We start from the raw sequence: 16,600 nt of genomic DNA on the forward strand, positions 1-16,600 counted from the left end.
AGGAATGTTTGGAATAGTCCATTTGTTTTTGAACCCATAGAAAGGAAATTTTTTCCTTCCTCTTTATCCACCATTATCTAAGTTAAATAGCAGATCTTACAAACTCTTCTTTTAATAGTAAATCATCCATAACATGTGGGCAGATAGCCAAGGAGATTTAAGATGATTTACTTGTGTTGAAATAATTTACACAATTGAACTTATGCATACAGTACAAAACTATGAGCAAAAAGGTGAAGCAAACTTTTTTATTTATATTCAGGTAAAAACATTAACCTGATGAAGTAAATTATTGCAGATTTGAGAAATCAGCACATAAAACAGTTGGACAGAGCATTGCTTACAGGTGCTTTATCTGTGTCAAAAGACAAAGGCTGAACTGTTTGTTCCAAGCTAGCACTGGGGGACAAAGAGGGAGGCTAGAAAAGTAAACATGAACTTAAGTCAAGAATAAGAAATTTTTGTTTACTTGAACAGGGAATAAAACTGCTAATTTGTCTTTTAAAAAACTATACATCAATTTGAAATGTTCTGGCCTTATAATAATAAATAATGACCAGCCCAATCTGTTGATTTTTCAACTACACAAAAGAAAGGAATTCTTCCCAGCCTCTGGGTAAGAGGCTTTTGTTGCCTGAATCACTGTGTAAACAGTTCTAGAGTGTCATCTGGTAAAGACTGTAGCCAATATATCCTACTACTACGTTAAAACTAAGCTCTACCTAATTACAAAGGCTGAATTATATTGACAATATATATTTTTAATTCAGTAAAATTTAAATTATATCTTAATTTGAGAGAAAACATGGAGCAATAAATGCCCATGCTATCCAAAATGTAACAATTGTTGAGTGTTGCACACAAAAAAGAACCAAGTGAATTGCACATCAGACAATACAAGAGGAAGGGAAAAATCAGAGGCATGTGAAGGTACACAGAACTAGTCTACTAAACTAGATTTGTCAAATACATGTGTATTTTAATTTCTGTACTTATGTACAAAACTTGTCTTTGGAGAAAAAAACTGCAGACTTAGCTAGATGGATACACACAGCCCGATATTAAACTGCACAGCGACATTTATTGTTCCAGCCTGGAAAAACATCCCTTTTTTAAATTTCACACAGCAAAGCAAGTTAAAAACTTCACTCATCAAATAAATGATAATTTAAACAAGAACTTGCTAAAGAAACCTTGTCACAACAACTTTTTAGGGCCTGATCACTTTAAGTCCATTGGGCCTTTAATGAATATCAACCAAGTGTCTTTGTTTATAATCTGCAAGCCGTTTTTCTACAACAAGAAGGCGTAACACGTTTCCTTGACTCAGGTGATACATTTAGAAAAGAATCATGATTTTCTCTTTGCTGTAACAGGCAGACATTGCATTTTTCATTGTGATCAGGAAAGATGGAATGACTGCTGCCCTTCTCTTGCAGCTATCAAGAGTTTTTCTCGCATTATCTCAATACTTGAATAGTCCGGCAACTTGAGATAATTCACACAAGTCATTACTGAGGGCAAGAAGTCATCTGGATTTTCTGTAGACTCAAATGTCTTGCGTACAATTGTCAGTGGAGGATTCAAACTTCGAAAGCCTGAAAGGAGGAGAAAAGATCCACTGTATTTCTCTGAACATAATAGGAAAATTGCTTTTCTTAAGAAAAAAGTGTTTAACCTACTATTAAACTGACTGTAATTCAACACAATTCGCACTCTACATTATGACTCTTCAACCTTTGCTTAAGAACATTTTCCACATTACCACAACCGTCAATGGAAAGTAAAAAGCTAGATGCACTTTCAAATTTATGCCAACTAATTTTTGCTTTTTAGTTAGTGTGAAGAATCAAAACTAGACAGGTCCGTTTCACTTTTTGGATCTTCAGCACTGGCACACTGCTGCAATCTATACATGAAAACTAAAGAATGTAAGCAGAGCTGAAGCATATTCATAAAGATTTCATTTTTATATACAAAGCAATCAGTCAGTTAAGGAAGCTGGAAAAAGCTATTTTATGTACACTTAATTTGATTTTTTAAAACATACGCCAGCGTAACCATGATCATATTGAATATCAGGAGGCAGATTCCAAACAAGGACATCAAATATTCTCATTTTTTCCCTTTGTTCCTGTTCCTTCAAACAAACAAACAAAAAACGCATCTTCTTTTTATACCATTTTGCATTTTAGGATTCAGAATCCATTTTTCTACATATATAGTCTCATTTCTTGAAAGGAAGTCTTAGTGACTGTGCTTCCTGTAAGGAAAAACACTGCCATTTTATTATTTGGCCCGCTGTAACTTATTACAAGTTGTCTCATGGTCAACAACTAACCATGAACACTGAACTGCTTTTTTCCCAAAAGAGTAACAGTTTGTTTGAATGTGGACTATTCTGTGTCATGTAGCACAATATCTGTTAATACTGATATCCGCTATGAAATATTGTACATAATCTATAGTCTCTATTTTGTAATGTTATCAAGCAAAATTTTTATTAACATTACTATTCAAGACACTATCATTTTATTAATGCAAACTTCAAAAATTATTTGATTTGAACTATTCCAAATAGCTTATAGCACCCGAAACTTCTTTGTTAACTGACATTTCAAGTTTTGAAAATGATATAGACAGATCTATAGGTATCTACAGAAGTGAAAAACAAAAATGGTTTTGAATGATTCAGAAATGTATTAGCTATGCTGATTATACATGCAAGTGCAGACATGATGGCAATATCTACTAAATATACCCACCTCCTACTGGCAGTCTAGGGCTACCAGTCACAAATTGGAGAAATAATCTTTGTTGCTCACTATCAAGACTACTAAGAATTTCAAACAGGTACTTCACAGCTCGACTAAAAAGAAAAAACAAAAACAGAGGTTAGTTTTTTATTCTTTTGTTTACAATATATACTTTAAAAAATAATTGTATTACAGCATTAATGAGCATGCTCTCATGCTCAGATTACGTAAATTATAAATGCTATTTTTATGAACAAACATCTGTTTCTTCCCAAAATGTGTAAGATGTGTTGCATCATTTCATATACAGCAACTACAAAAGATATTTAGTGTATTTTAAAGATTAATCAGATGCACAATTTTCAACATATGGATTTGCTATTAGGAGACCAAATTACCTGTCATGTGTATAACCATGATCTGGCCTGCAGCATTCCATTAATGTCTTTGCATCCCAAGTGTCTGTTTTACTGCCACACAGGAGCTGATCCAACTATAGATTTAAGCAGAGAGAACAGTTTTTTCCTAGTGCTGATGCAGAATGAATACCATACATGCTGATTAAAACATGAATCTATTTTCTGGAACAACATTCAGGAAAGTTACCTTTGCTGAATTGTGCAATACTACAGAGCTCATTTTACTTTAATAGCCCCATTCCAATAGCAGCTTCATTTACTGGATCCTGACATCTCCAGACCTCCTGCTACTAGTGGGCTGCATCTCTTCCTGTAACACTGGTCTACAATTTTTGAGAAGTCGTCTGCTTCAGAGCTAAAATGTGCTATTTATTATATATTTTGATGTGCTGAATTCAAATATGACAATTAAAACAACTGATTGGCTACTGTTTAAGATATTTAAGTGTTTAGATTTTATATCTATGTATATTGTGTAGATAGTAGAGTTTTAATCATAAATTGTAAAACCTAGGTCTTTTCATGTGTTTATGGTTGCTTTACATGATAATATTTCACCTGTCCTGTTTATGTCACACTTTAAAAATCAGCAAAAGGGTTATATAAATAAAATTTATTATGAAACAAAAGGCAAAAAACGATTATGTACATAGTTTAGTCCTATTCAGTGTCTACTCGGCGCTTCTTGGCTTGTCTCTTGTATTCATTAAATGGAGCATCTCTTGTCACTGTCCAGCAATAGTCTGCAAGCATTGATGGGCTCCATTTGCCCTGATAGCGTTTCTCCATTGTTGCAATGTCCTGGTGAAATCGCTCGCTGCTCACTGCTCCGCAGTTCGGTGGAAAAAAATCTAGATGAGAGTGCACAAAATTTATCTTTAGTGACATGTTGCAACCAAGGCTTTTGTATGCCTTGAGGAGGTTTTCCACCAATAACCTGTAGTTGTCTGCCTTGTTGTTTCCAAGAAAATTTATTGCCACTAACTGCAAGGCTTTCCATGCCGTCTTTTCCTTGCCACGCAGTGCATGGTCAAATGCACCATTTCGAAGAAGTTCACGAATCTGAGGACCAACAAAGACAGCTTCCTTTATCTTAGCTTCACTTAACCTTGGAAATTTTCCACAGAGGTACTTGAAAGCTGCTTGTGTTTTGTCAATGGCTTTGACAAAGTTCTTCATCAGACCCAGCTTGATGTGTAAGGGTGGTAACAAAATCTTCCTTGATTTAACAAGTGGTGGATGCTGAACAACTTTTCCTCCCAGGCTCCAATGACTGTCGGAGTGGCCAATCTTTCTTGATATAGTGGGAATCTCTTGCACGACTATCCCATTCGCAGAGAAAACAGCAGTACTTTGTGTATCCAGTCTGCAGACCAAGCAAGAGAGCAACAACCTTCAAATCACCACAAAGCTGCCACTGATGCTGATCATAGTTTATGCACCTCAAAAGTTGTTTCATGTTGTCATAGGTTTCCTTCATATGGACTGCATGACCAACTGGAATTGATGGCAAAACATTGTCATTATGCAGTAAAACAGCTTTAAGACTCATCTTTGATGAATCAATGAACAGTCTCCACTCATCTGGATCGTGAACCATGTTGAGGGCTGCCATCACACCATCGATGTTGTTGCAGGCTACAAGATAACCTTCCATGAAGAAGAATGGGACAAGATCCTTTTGACGGTCATGGAACATGGAAACCCTAACATCACCTGCCAGGAGATTCCACTGCTGTAGACTGGAGCCCAACAGCTCTGCCTTACTCTTGGGTAGTTCCAAATCCCTGACAAGGTCACTCATTTCACCTTGTGTTATGAGGTGTGGTTCAGAGGAGGAGGATGGGAGAAAATGTGGGTCCTGTGACATTGATGGTTCAGGACCAGAAGTTTCATCCTCTTCCTCGCCTGACTCAAGTGAGAATGATTCTGGTGCATCAGGAACTGGCAGTCCTTCTCCGTGGGGTACTGGGTGTATAGCTGATGGAATGTTTGGATAATGCACAGTCCACTTTTTCTTCTTTGACACACCTTTCCCAACTGGAGGCACCATGCAGAAGTAACAATTGCTGGTATGATCTGTTGGCTCTCTCCAAATCATTGGCACCGCAAAAGGCATAGATTTCCTTTTCCTGTTCAACCACTGGCGAAGATTTGTTGCAGCATATGTGTGGGGCCCACCTCTTGTCCTGATCTCCAATTTTGCAGCCAAAATAAAGGTGATAGGCTCTCTTAACCATAGTGGTTATACTGCGCTTTTGGGATGCAAAAGTCACTTCACCACAAACATAGCAGAAGTTATCTGCACTGTTCACACAAGTACGAGGCATCTCTGCTCACTTTGGCTAAACAGAAATGCGTCCCTTTGCAAAATCAAACACTGACAAATAAGAGAGCACGACACTGTATGATTTCTAGAGCTGATATAGGGCAATTTGTTCAGCAGAGTGATGTAAGCTTCGTTATGATTGCATCATCCATGACTTCTAGGAATAACATGATGCAATTCATATCACATATGACGCAATACCAGCTTCAGATTGCATCATTCATTGTTTTGCCTAAAAAGCAAGTACTGTCCAAACCCAGTCATAGATTTATTCATAGATCCAGTCAAAGATGTATTTTAGTCATTTCTGGTTTAAATTGAGATCCCTTCCCTTTATAACTCACTTATCCTCCGCCATTCCCAAGTCAAGGGTCGTATATACTGACCCAATAGCACATCTTGAAAACTAGAGCCAATCAACAATTTTAAGCATCATTTTCGTTCTCAGTGACCCAGAATTAGTAAAGTTTGAATACATTTATTTCAGAAGCATTTTGGCTGTAGAGCAGTGTAATTGGAAGCAGTCCAAACTTGTGTCTCAGGCTACTGGAATTAGCCAAGCCTGAATTTCAATGACATTTGGGTACTTGTCTCTCTCAACCTTTTTTACCAGTCTTGTACAACTAATTTCAGGGAAGTAGATAGCTTCTCTCCCAAACTTCTTTTCTAGATCTCTTCATTCCCTCCCATTTCAGGTGCACTCCCCAACAGAGACTTTTAAACAGGAGGGGACTGCTGCCAACAACTTAAAATGCATCCCAAAAGACAATCTGTACCACTTCATACTGTTGCTCACCAACAGAAGAACAAAATACAGCACTGCATAAAGAGTAAAGGACAAAACCATAACAGTGGGAGAATCTCCCTTCCCAATGGTGAGTGAAACAGTGTGATGCTGTAGATAGCTGAGAATGAAATTCAACTTTGGCCAGTCGGTGGTACTTCTATGTAAAAGCACGATCACAGTAAGAAATATAGAAAAAAAAAAAGAAAAAAAAAATAATCAGAATAAGCAGCTACATGTCTCAACTTTAAAGGAACCCCACATGAGGAAAACTAAAATGCAGCAATTCAGTTTTCCTTTGCCATTTCTTCATGAAATTTAGAGGTAACAGTATATGTAGAAAGAGAAAACCTATCTAAAATGCTTATCCAGGCTCTCACTGCAATTACTACAACTCCAGAAAGTGAGGATATTGACAATTGCAATCTTGCCCCACATATATCCATTCCAAATGCTGCTGCAAAGATCATTCCCCTACCTGTTTTGTCTGTCACCCCATAAGAATGGCCATACTGGGTCAGACCAAAGGTCCATCTAGCCTTTTATCCTATCTTCCAACAAAAACCACAAGGAGTCCGATGGCACCTTAAAGACTAACAGATTTATTTGGGCATAAGCTTTCGTGGGTAAAAAACCTCACTTCTTCAGATGCATGGACTGAAAATTACAGATGCAGGCATTATATAATGACTCAAGAAGAGAAGGGAGAACCTCACAAGTGGAGAGCCAGTGTATCTTCAAACAGTGGCCAATGCCAGGTGCCCCAGAGGGAATGAACAGAACAGGTAATCAAGTGATCCATCCCATCGCCCATTCCCGGTTCTGGCAAACAGAGGCTAAGGACACCATCCCTGCCCATGCTGGCAAATGGGCATTGATGGACCTATCCTCCATGAACTTATCTAGTTCTTTTTGAAGAACACTCGGAGTCCCCCCCACCACACACACTTCTCCTTTACAGCCTATCCCAATCCTGCCCATCATCTCTTGGTATACGGTCAAAATGTCAACTCCTGCCTCTAGTAAGTCAACGATGCCAGGCACGTTACATTTTTAAACAAACACCTTTGTGCTTTCTCCCCTGCTGCCCCTAGCCATTGGAAGAATCTCCCTGTAAACGGCCACAAAGCTACCTCATTGCCTCCCTTCAAGTCCCTCCATTGCCTATAAAAACCTTCACAATGATTAGGCAGCGGGTGTGCTGTGTCCACTGCCTACCATACTGATCAGTACTGTCTCACTGTTTCCTTGTGCTCCCACATCCAACTATAACCACCTGCTGTCTCTTCTCTTATACAATGGAGTCCTGGTCCATGTCTACAACCAGTAGTTGCTACCAGAATAGAATAAGAAATAGTTATGAAGTTTCTTGATTCCTAGGAATGTCCTCCAACAAAACTAGGAATATGTGAAATCGATAAATTTGTATTTAGGGTGGATGTATTACTTTCTTTGGGGGAAAACAGTTACAATATACTAAATTTGATACTGCAGAAAATAAAATCCACCACCAGAACTACTAATTAGAACTACTATTACATACAGAAGTCTTTCCACATGACAAACGTAAGTACATAGTTTAAAACTCACTGAATTATTTTGATACATGAGTTTCATAAATATATCACCCTATTTGTGAGAGAATTGCACAATAACCTGTCCATAACTAAATATGGGGATAAGAATGTAGAGTAATATTGATCTACATAACTGATTGATAGGAGTTACAAATTCACATCTACCAACCTCTTCAGGATAGAAGTACTGAAGATGACTGAGGGGGAAGACTGATTCAAATCCATCTCTGAATGAGTCAAATTGTCTGGAAACACCTTCATTTAGTGCCCAGAATATAACCAGCTGTAAAACAAACAAACACACACACACAATAAATGAACAGGCTATGAGAAGCTATGTGAATATTCGGGATATGATGACTTGACAAAAGAATCAGGAACATAACCGCATGTCCACAAAGATGTGTGAACCTGAGCTTGATTGAGTAGGTGCTGTACAATGTTGCCCCACTTCTGTCACCTCTCACCAGCCCAACACCAGCCACACATCAGCTGCATATTTGTTGTACCAATGCAACACAGTTGTACCTGGAAAGGGAAAACAAATTTCCCCCAAAGACTAATATGTCACTCTAAATCTAACTGAAAGTTGGTTATGGCATATGTTTGAGAACCAACTGGATAGTAAAATATTGACCTGTATAATCCTTCCACCTCACCCCTAAAGTTAACAATGTGCAAAGAGTGAGACATTTTAAACAGAGAATTTGCTCTTAACTAGTTTAATAGAAATTGGATATATCTTCTTGTACAACAGTAAGTCTTCCAGATGTACTTGTCACGCTAACAAATAGATGTTCCCCTGCTTTCGAAATCAGACACCCGACTCCAATTCAAATCCTATTAAAAATTCATTTGAAATACATTATGAAGCAAGAATACCATGTATAATATTTCCCCAAAATTGAGGAAAATATTTATTAAGCATTTAAAGTACTCAGCTAAGCTTGGTTTATTAAAGAGGGTACATTAAAAAATAGTTGTGTAAGTCATACTTCCTATGGTCAAAACATTGAACGGCACACCACCTATAATCTATCATCAAAATCTAGATAAAGTTAGTTATTTTTTCCCCCTCAGGAAATAGCATTGTGTTGAAATGTATCCTTCTGAAGATTTCTATTTCAGAAATCTTTATTCTACTGAATAATTTTTCGTGCTAGATATGCATGGGTTGGTTTTATAATATGACTGTTAATGCAAAGAGTAACCTGGGAGAATTTTACTCCCAATTATCCCACAAGGTTTAATAGTTTATTGGACTTCACAGAAAGTAAATACAAAGAAGAGGAAAAAATTGATAGTGGATTCCATTCATTATGAACCTGAGAAACTTCCAGTAATCTGGATAGATCACTATATGGATGCAAGTATCCTTTAAATCAAGGGCAACATACTAGTCGTCCTATTCCAGGGAATACAAAAACTATTTTCTTCAGGTACTTGTTTAACTCTTAGATCCAAAATAGGTCTGAGACCACCTTTTGCTTTGGGAATAATAAAATCCCCCTCCCTCCCCGAACAGAGAGACATCCTCTAAGCCCTGCTAGGAGAGATTGGACCTCCACGAACCATCCTGTGAGAGTGGTCCCTGAAGAGGGACATGGAAGTGTGGTGGGAAGGAGGGATAGAAACAAATTGAAGAAAATACCCTAGGACCACTGGGCTTAGGACTCTCCAATACTATAGGATAGGAGTCCAAACACGAAGGAAGTGCGATAGAAGATTGGCAAAGATATGGATAGGAACAGATGCACTTTTAGTTAGTTGTATGCTGCCCTTGACAAACCCATCAAAATTCATGCTTAGACTGGACTGCTAGTCAAGAGGAACCTACTGTTGCAGAGGAGGGGGGAGATGATCCTGTAATTCCTGCCCCTTTTTCTCAACAGGTCTTGGGGCTGAGGTATAAAGCTCTGATATCGGTGAGCCTGCTGGGGCTGGAACTGCTTCCTCTTTGTTGCTGGTGTAAAGATTCCAAGTGACTTCCGTGTTGCTCTGGAATCTTTTAGGCTATGTAGCCTATCATCCCATCTTTTCCAGAAAGAGGAAGGGACCGTCAAAGAACAAGTCTAGGATGGTCTGCTGCATTTCAGCAGGGAGACTGGAAGACTGCATTTTTGAGCACCTCCTCATAGGACAGATACCATGGACTGAGCTGCTGATTCTGCTGCATCCAAGCCACCACTTGCCATCCTCGACCATCAGAATGAACTCCTGCCTGGAGTCCTCCAGTAGCCTGGAATTTGAACTTCAGGATGTTTTCCCATAGGGGGAAGTTGTGGCAACTTAAAACTTGCTGATTCGCAATTCTAAATGGTAGGCCTCCCAACAAATAAAAGGTTTATAAGCAAACAAATCCAGCGTCTTTGATTCTTTACTACCCTTTGGTGTCGGCACTTGGTGCCCTGTCTCATACTCATTAACAGCTGCCATCACCAAAGAGCTTGGGGGAAGGTGAGAGTAGAGTTATTCCAAACGCTTAGGAGGGACTAGTATTTCCCCTCTGTCCATTTAGCCATATGGAAGAAGGGGTCTGTCAGTATTTTGAGTGGCTCCACAACTGCTCTGTCAGTCAGTAGTGCCATTCAGGAGGGCCCTAGAGAGGCTAACATGTCCACTAGCTTGCTGGATTTCTCAGAGATCTCTTCCACTTGAATGTTTAGCACCAAAGCCACTCTTAAGAAGTTATTGGTAAGCCTGTAATCCTCCAGTGGTGAATAGCTCATCTCTATACAGCCTCATACAGTCTTGAGGAAGACAATGCACTAGGTCACTGAGGCAATGACTAATCTGCCTTTGATGGTGGAGGAACTGTTTGAGTAACCTGCAGCTGCATCTGAGAACGTTGACTGTCGTGCTGATGATCTTGTGCACCCTTGAAAGTCAACTCAAAGGTGAGGGGAGGCAAACCAACGGGTGTCTATTAAAGCCACTGATGTGGTGGTGGGCCCCATGGTTGCGCAGGCCATTGCCCCTTGTAATGTGGCCAGTGCTGAGACTGCTGTGACATCCATGGACCATACTGATGGAGGGTAAGCTTCCCCTTTAGTATGTGACACAATGAAGATGACTCCAAGTTCCGCAATAGCGGTGGAGCAGAATTTGTGTGGACAGGAGACAGATAAAGTCAAACTTGGGGATGGTGGTACCAGGCTTGCCCCTAAAATGTACTGGCCTCTTAGGTACTGCATACTGTTGCAGAGCCAGTGTAGGAATTAGTTTCTGGTACCAGCCAAAACCCTTCCTGTACCACAGGAGATACCAGTACCAAAATCAAGCAGTTCTCTGGAGGCAGCATCCATCTTTGACGTTGTCAGTACCAGAATTGGGTCTAGAGTTTAGTGTCTTTGTATAGCAACTTCTGGGGCCAGCCATGACTGACCTGGTATAGGTTCTGGAGTTGATGAACCCCCTTTTAGCAGAGGAGCTCTCGGGGGAACACTTCCCTTCAGAGCCCCTCCTGGTGTCCTTTCTTCTAGGTGGCCTCAATATCGAAGGTCTTGCTGAACGAGGTCTGCATCTCCTCACTATCAGAGACACAGAATGCAATGCTAAAGACATCTTGGGAGATGCACTCTGTACCGATGGTGCCACTTTTGGAATATGCTCTGAACACGACTGCTCCAATGGAGGTGAAATGCAGTCTCCATAAAGAAGACGCTTAAGTCTCACTGCTCTATCTTTTTTTAGAGTGAGGCTTAAACCCTCTACAAATGCGACGCTTGTCACTGATGTGGTACTCCAAACAATTTAGGCAGCTGGGGTATGGGTCACTGATTGGCATCAGCCTGGCTCACAACAAGCAGGACTTAACCCTGGAGAGCAAGACATGGCTCCAGTTCTGGTCCAGGTAATCAAATTTGGCCCAAAAGGGACCTAAATGTTGAAAACTATCACTAAGATTAACTATACGCTGTATCTAACCATTATTAAGCAAACAAGCCGTATAAAAAGAACAAGGTAAATAAACCTGTGATAGCAAGACAGAGTGCTGCAACAACCCTCACTGGTGGTAAGGAGGAGCTGGGCATGGGAGAGCTGGGGGCAGTTTCATCCTGCACCAGTATGCAGTGGTGTGCAACAGCAAAGGGCGCTCAAGCCACCCTAATGTGAGGGAAAACATTCTCTGAAAATTGTGCATAAGGCACATACAAAATTACAGTGGAATGGAAATATGGAATCACTTGAATTACCTATTTACACAGAGTGATAAGGCCACACAGTGAGCAAAAAGGCTCAATCTCTACAGGGTTGTGACTGAGTCATGAGTGGTGAGAAGGAACTGAGGGGCAGTTAGTGTTGCTTCACCATCTACGTCCTCAACTGGAGGTACGAGGACACCTGGGGGACACTTGGGGTACCCAAGGACACCTGGGGTACAAGTCGCTCAGTGGGACACTGCTGGTCAAAATAATCTGAATTCAAATGCATGGTGGCATGCATATGGAGAAAGTACTCAGACTCCAAACGTATGGGAGCGGAAAACTTGACTACGTACATGATCAGGCAGAAGTCCCAGAACTAAATTTTCTAAATGTATTACCTCTCTCCCCCTTCCCAACACAAGTGTTGGAAACTGATCACCACAGCATTTCTGATACAGACGCTCCCAGGGTTACACAAGACCTGACTTATGCAAATCTGCACTTATGGAAAAAGTTCCATAAGCTAGAAATAGGAGGTTTAGGGGGTTTCTTTGGCGTAACAGTCTGAGATAGATGTTTCCAACTTATGCAAAATTTGAGTTAGGCAAGGTGTTCTAGAACGGAACGCTTGCATAAGTCGGGGAGCGTCTGTATTGCTTATTAAAAGTTGCAAGTTTACTTTGGTTTTGTGCAGTAGGAAATTGGGGGTGTTCTATCTACTACCATGCATTACCATCTGGAACATTCTGTAGAAGCAAGTTCTGAAGTGAACATGAGTGCTATTTTTCTTGATGCCTTTAACATAAGATTTTAAAAAAAATCAGTTGCTAGGGTGGACGAAAAAGTGATTCATGCAGAATTCTGAAGATTCGCCTTCCACATACTGTCTGCTTTGCAGAGGTACAATCCTAAAGTCATTTCAGAAGCCAATAATCTCGTGTAGCAGTGTTTTGCACTAGTAGTTCAAAGTATTGGTTCAATACTTGGCCCAGTAATTTCTGGCTTTGTTTTCAGATGTGCTGAGAACCCACAGCTCCCAGTGAAAAATCATGCCATTTATGACTACATTTTCCATGGATACAAAATAAGTTTTCTGAAACCTTAAGAAACAGATGCTCCTAGAGCACAAAAACTTCCTTAAAAGTTAGTTGAGTTGTATATTACTGACACTCAAAGTATTTGTGCTAATTTCTTATCAGGGCATTCAGACAAACAGAAGCAATCAGTTGAAAAGTACTACGCTATGACCAATTTGCAAAAAACAAGCAATTAAAATATCTTAAAATAAACTACTTTGAACTAGAAGAGAAGAAGAGTTGTGTGAAAATTAAAAAAAAGTCACCGCTTTGCTTTTACGTACTCTGAGATACTCTTCTAAATTGTGGATTGTGACAGGTATATCTTTTCCCCCTTTTTTCAGCTCTATATTCGGAAACCCTGGTAATGTGAAATCCAGCCCTAGATCGTCCACTGAGCAGCCATTCATATTGAGGTTCTCCAATGCATACTGTAAACTTTCTTTGGTCTAAAAAAATTGAAAATGAAAGCCAGTGAGAATTCAGTCACTTACGTTAGTTTATCAACAAATTATTTAGCATTCTAACACTTGTAATATTGGTTACTAAATACATGATACTCATTGCAGTACAATGATTGAAACAGATCAGATATAGATTACAGTACTTTTTGTTCCCCTTTAATCTTAACTTGTTTTATATACATTAAAAGTTAATGAATCAAGATAGTCAACATCTGCCTTGACTGCGAACGAGTCTGGAAGATGGCTGAAGCATAGTTTTGCTGATGTTTCTGGAGTTACTTTAAAGAAGAATCAGCCAGCTAGTAAAGGTTGGTGTGAAAAAACACAAAAACAGGGCTTTATTTTAAAGCAGACTAAAAAACTGAGTCTAAAAAAGGAGTAGAAGCCATCAATTTAAACACCAAGAATTACATTGATTTTCTGATGAGACATTTGTTACAGTAAATGAGAGCTATAATACAGCATACATACTATTTTCAATCTCTTTACTGTTGAGAAATTAAAATAGCATCGGGGGAGAGAACAGAAACTTCTGCATCTAATAATAAGTTCTCATGTGCATGACAATACATGATCATAACTCAGGAGTCAAAGGGAGTACTACTAGTTCCTATAGGGAGTTGGAGACCAAATTTGCTGCCAACTTATTGGCAACTAAGTTGCATCGAAGTATGTTTTTTAAAGAAACACCTTTCAAAATGTGAGGAATAGGTAAGTTTGTAGATTCTAAAAAAATGAGCAAACATGTAAAAAAGTCTACCACAATTCTCCTTGATAGAATGTTGTTGATATTTATGGATGATAGTGGCGAAATCCACAGAAGTCCAAGAATACACATTGTGATGGACATGTGCAAACAAAACAAAACTGAGTATGAATATTTATTGCACAAATCTGCAAATTAACAGATTACACCATGGGTTTCCATAAAGAGTTTCATAAGGAACGCAGGAGGTGCCTTTGCTGCATTACAAGAAAAACAGAACTAAGTAGCCCAATAAAAGCTTAGCATTTTGGGTACTCAAGCTTAATAGAGTCTTTTCTTGCAAAAGATAAGGAAGCCCTGGTGTAAAAAAATCCTTTAAGGTGAACTAAAGTTTTAAATTAGTAAAAACTGTTAACTTTAAAACTGTAAACAGAACATGCATAGACCTATACATTTTGAAACAAGACATCACAGTTGAAAGTCATTTCCACCTTTACTTATTTGACTAGACCCAAGTGCGCTGTTCTGAGTTTCTTTCAACAGTTGATGCTATCACTAACATCTAAAGCAGTGCAGGGAAGCCCTTCAGTTCACCTTTAAAATCTGTTATTTAAGCATATGCCTACCCTATGAGATAGAGGTGTGATTCCAAGATCACACAGACATACTGGAACTTGGTCTCATCTGAGCTAGCATGCTAAAAATAATGGTGTCTACCAGAGCTGCAGCACAAGTTAGCTGTCCAAGTACCAGGAGGTTGAGGTGGGTTTATACTTGAGGTGACTAGCTCCTGCAGCTGTGCTACTATTTTTAGCATACCAACCCAGATGGGAGTATGTGTAGGAGAGCTGAGAATCACACCTCTAGCTCATAACATAAGCAGACTAAGGCTAAATGACTCCAGGTTTCTCAAACTACAACTCCATCACTAATAGGTTTTTCTAGCATTAATTTTGTTGACACCTTTAAAATAAAGGTCATGCACTACTGTGTAAGAGAAAAACTGCTTGTTAACTCATCTCTGGAAGTATCAAAACACGACTACAGTATTAGTGGCTCATGTACTTTGACATGTAGCACTGAGATGGTGATGCTTGTTAACAGCTTTTCCCCTTGAGGCACAATTAAGCATACACCTAAAAAGAGAAAATACATGTCACATCTGATCAAATATTCCTTTTTCAAGGTCCTGTAAGCCTTAAACAAGGTAATTGAATCAACTCAAGGGAAGGAGGATGAGAAAGTTTATCACTGAATGCTAATGCTGTACTTTCATACCAGGGGGAATGTTACTATAGCTAAGTGACAGCTCTGCTATAGTTAAGGTTAAGATCAGCTTTTAAAGATTGACTGATCTAAGTTCTCTAAAATCCACACAATTAATCAGATTGCCATGAAATTTGGTGTTCCTCATGGGGATGTGGGGTTCTGTTAAGTGAACCAAATTTGGAGCCATTCGACCCTGGGGTTCAAAATGCAGTCTCTGGGGAAAAAAACCCATGCTTTTCTTAAAGTCAACATATTCTGGCAATCTTTTTGCACACAATGATGTCAAACTAGGGCTCAGGTCATCACACCATGATCTCCAATGCTTGAGGTTACCACAAAAGAGTGCATGATGCCTATTAGCCCTTTGGAGAAAATTAAATTAAAAAAAGTTATTTGAAAGGGAGTTTGCTTTTCCAGTTACACACATCAAGGATTATACTGAGCATGTGCAGAGAGGTTAGCTATCTGGAAAGGAGAGGTTATCACCTTGTACAGTAACCGGTGTTTGAGATGTTTTGTCCCTATGGGTGGCTCCACATCAGAATGTGCACATGCCTGTGCACGCTTGGAGATTTTGTCAGCAGTGTCCACAAGTCTATGCCTGCATCCTACACATTCCTATGCCAGTTCGAAGGTATATAGGGAAGAGCAGGCCACCAGTGCTCTAGTTCTTTCACAACCACAAAGTCCCAGAGAATGACACTCAAGAAGCAGGGAAGGAGGGTAGGTAATGGAGCACCTTTTGAAACAAAACCTCTCAAAGAACTCCAGTTACTGTACGAAATAAGTAACCTCTCATTCAAAATATTGTTCCTATGGGTGCTCCCTGTTAGGAGATTCCCAAGCAGTACCCCAATTATGAAGGAGGGTACTCAAAGTAGATTCAACACAAATCATAGAACAATCTCAACAAAGGCTGTATCTGCTGTAGAAGCATACATCATAGCTGGGAAAATATGTACACCAAAAACCAGCTGGCGGCTTTGCAAGTATTTGAGATAGATCCGTTCTTCAATAAGGCCACAGAGGTACACGGAAATCTGATGGAATGGTCGTCACGAAAAAGTGGAAG

The 16,600-nt window shown here is 39.4% G+C and overlaps 1 protein-coding gene across 5 annotated transcripts in view; it reads right to left on the reverse strand.

Moving 5' to 3' along the window:
• Nucleotides 1–233: 233 nt before the first annotated feature.
• The window catches only part of TRIP12 (thyroid hormone receptor interactor 12), a 170,013-nt gene continuing 153,646 nt past the window's right edge, over nucleotides 234–16,600 (reverse strand). For 4 of the 5 annotated variants that reach the window (XM_034780789.1, XM_034780788.1, XM_034780785.1 and 1 more), the window contains 5 exons: nucleotides 13,374–13,538; nucleotides 8,035–8,148; nucleotides 3,155–3,249; nucleotides 2,766–2,869; nucleotides 1,402–1,598 (listed from right to left, as the gene is read on the reverse strand). In XM_034780789.1, the coding sequence (XP_034636680.1) occupies nucleotides 1,402–1,598; nucleotides 2,766–2,869; nucleotides 3,155–3,249; nucleotides 8,035–8,148; nucleotides 13,374–13,538 (675 nt within the window). Of the gene's footprint in view, nucleotides 1,599–2,765; nucleotides 2,870–3,154; nucleotides 3,250–8,034; nucleotides 8,149–13,373; nucleotides 13,539–16,600 lie in introns of all 5 variants that reach the window. The other variant, XM_034780786.1, reaches the window with a different exon arrangement.

Source organism: Trachemys scripta, chromosome 9 (assembly GCF_013100865.1).
Source record: "Trachemys scripta elegans isolate TJP31775 chromosome 9, CAS_Tse_1.0, whole genome shotgun sequence".
Classification (NCBI taxonomy): Eukaryota; Metazoa; Chordata; order Testudines; family Emydidae; genus Trachemys; species Trachemys scripta.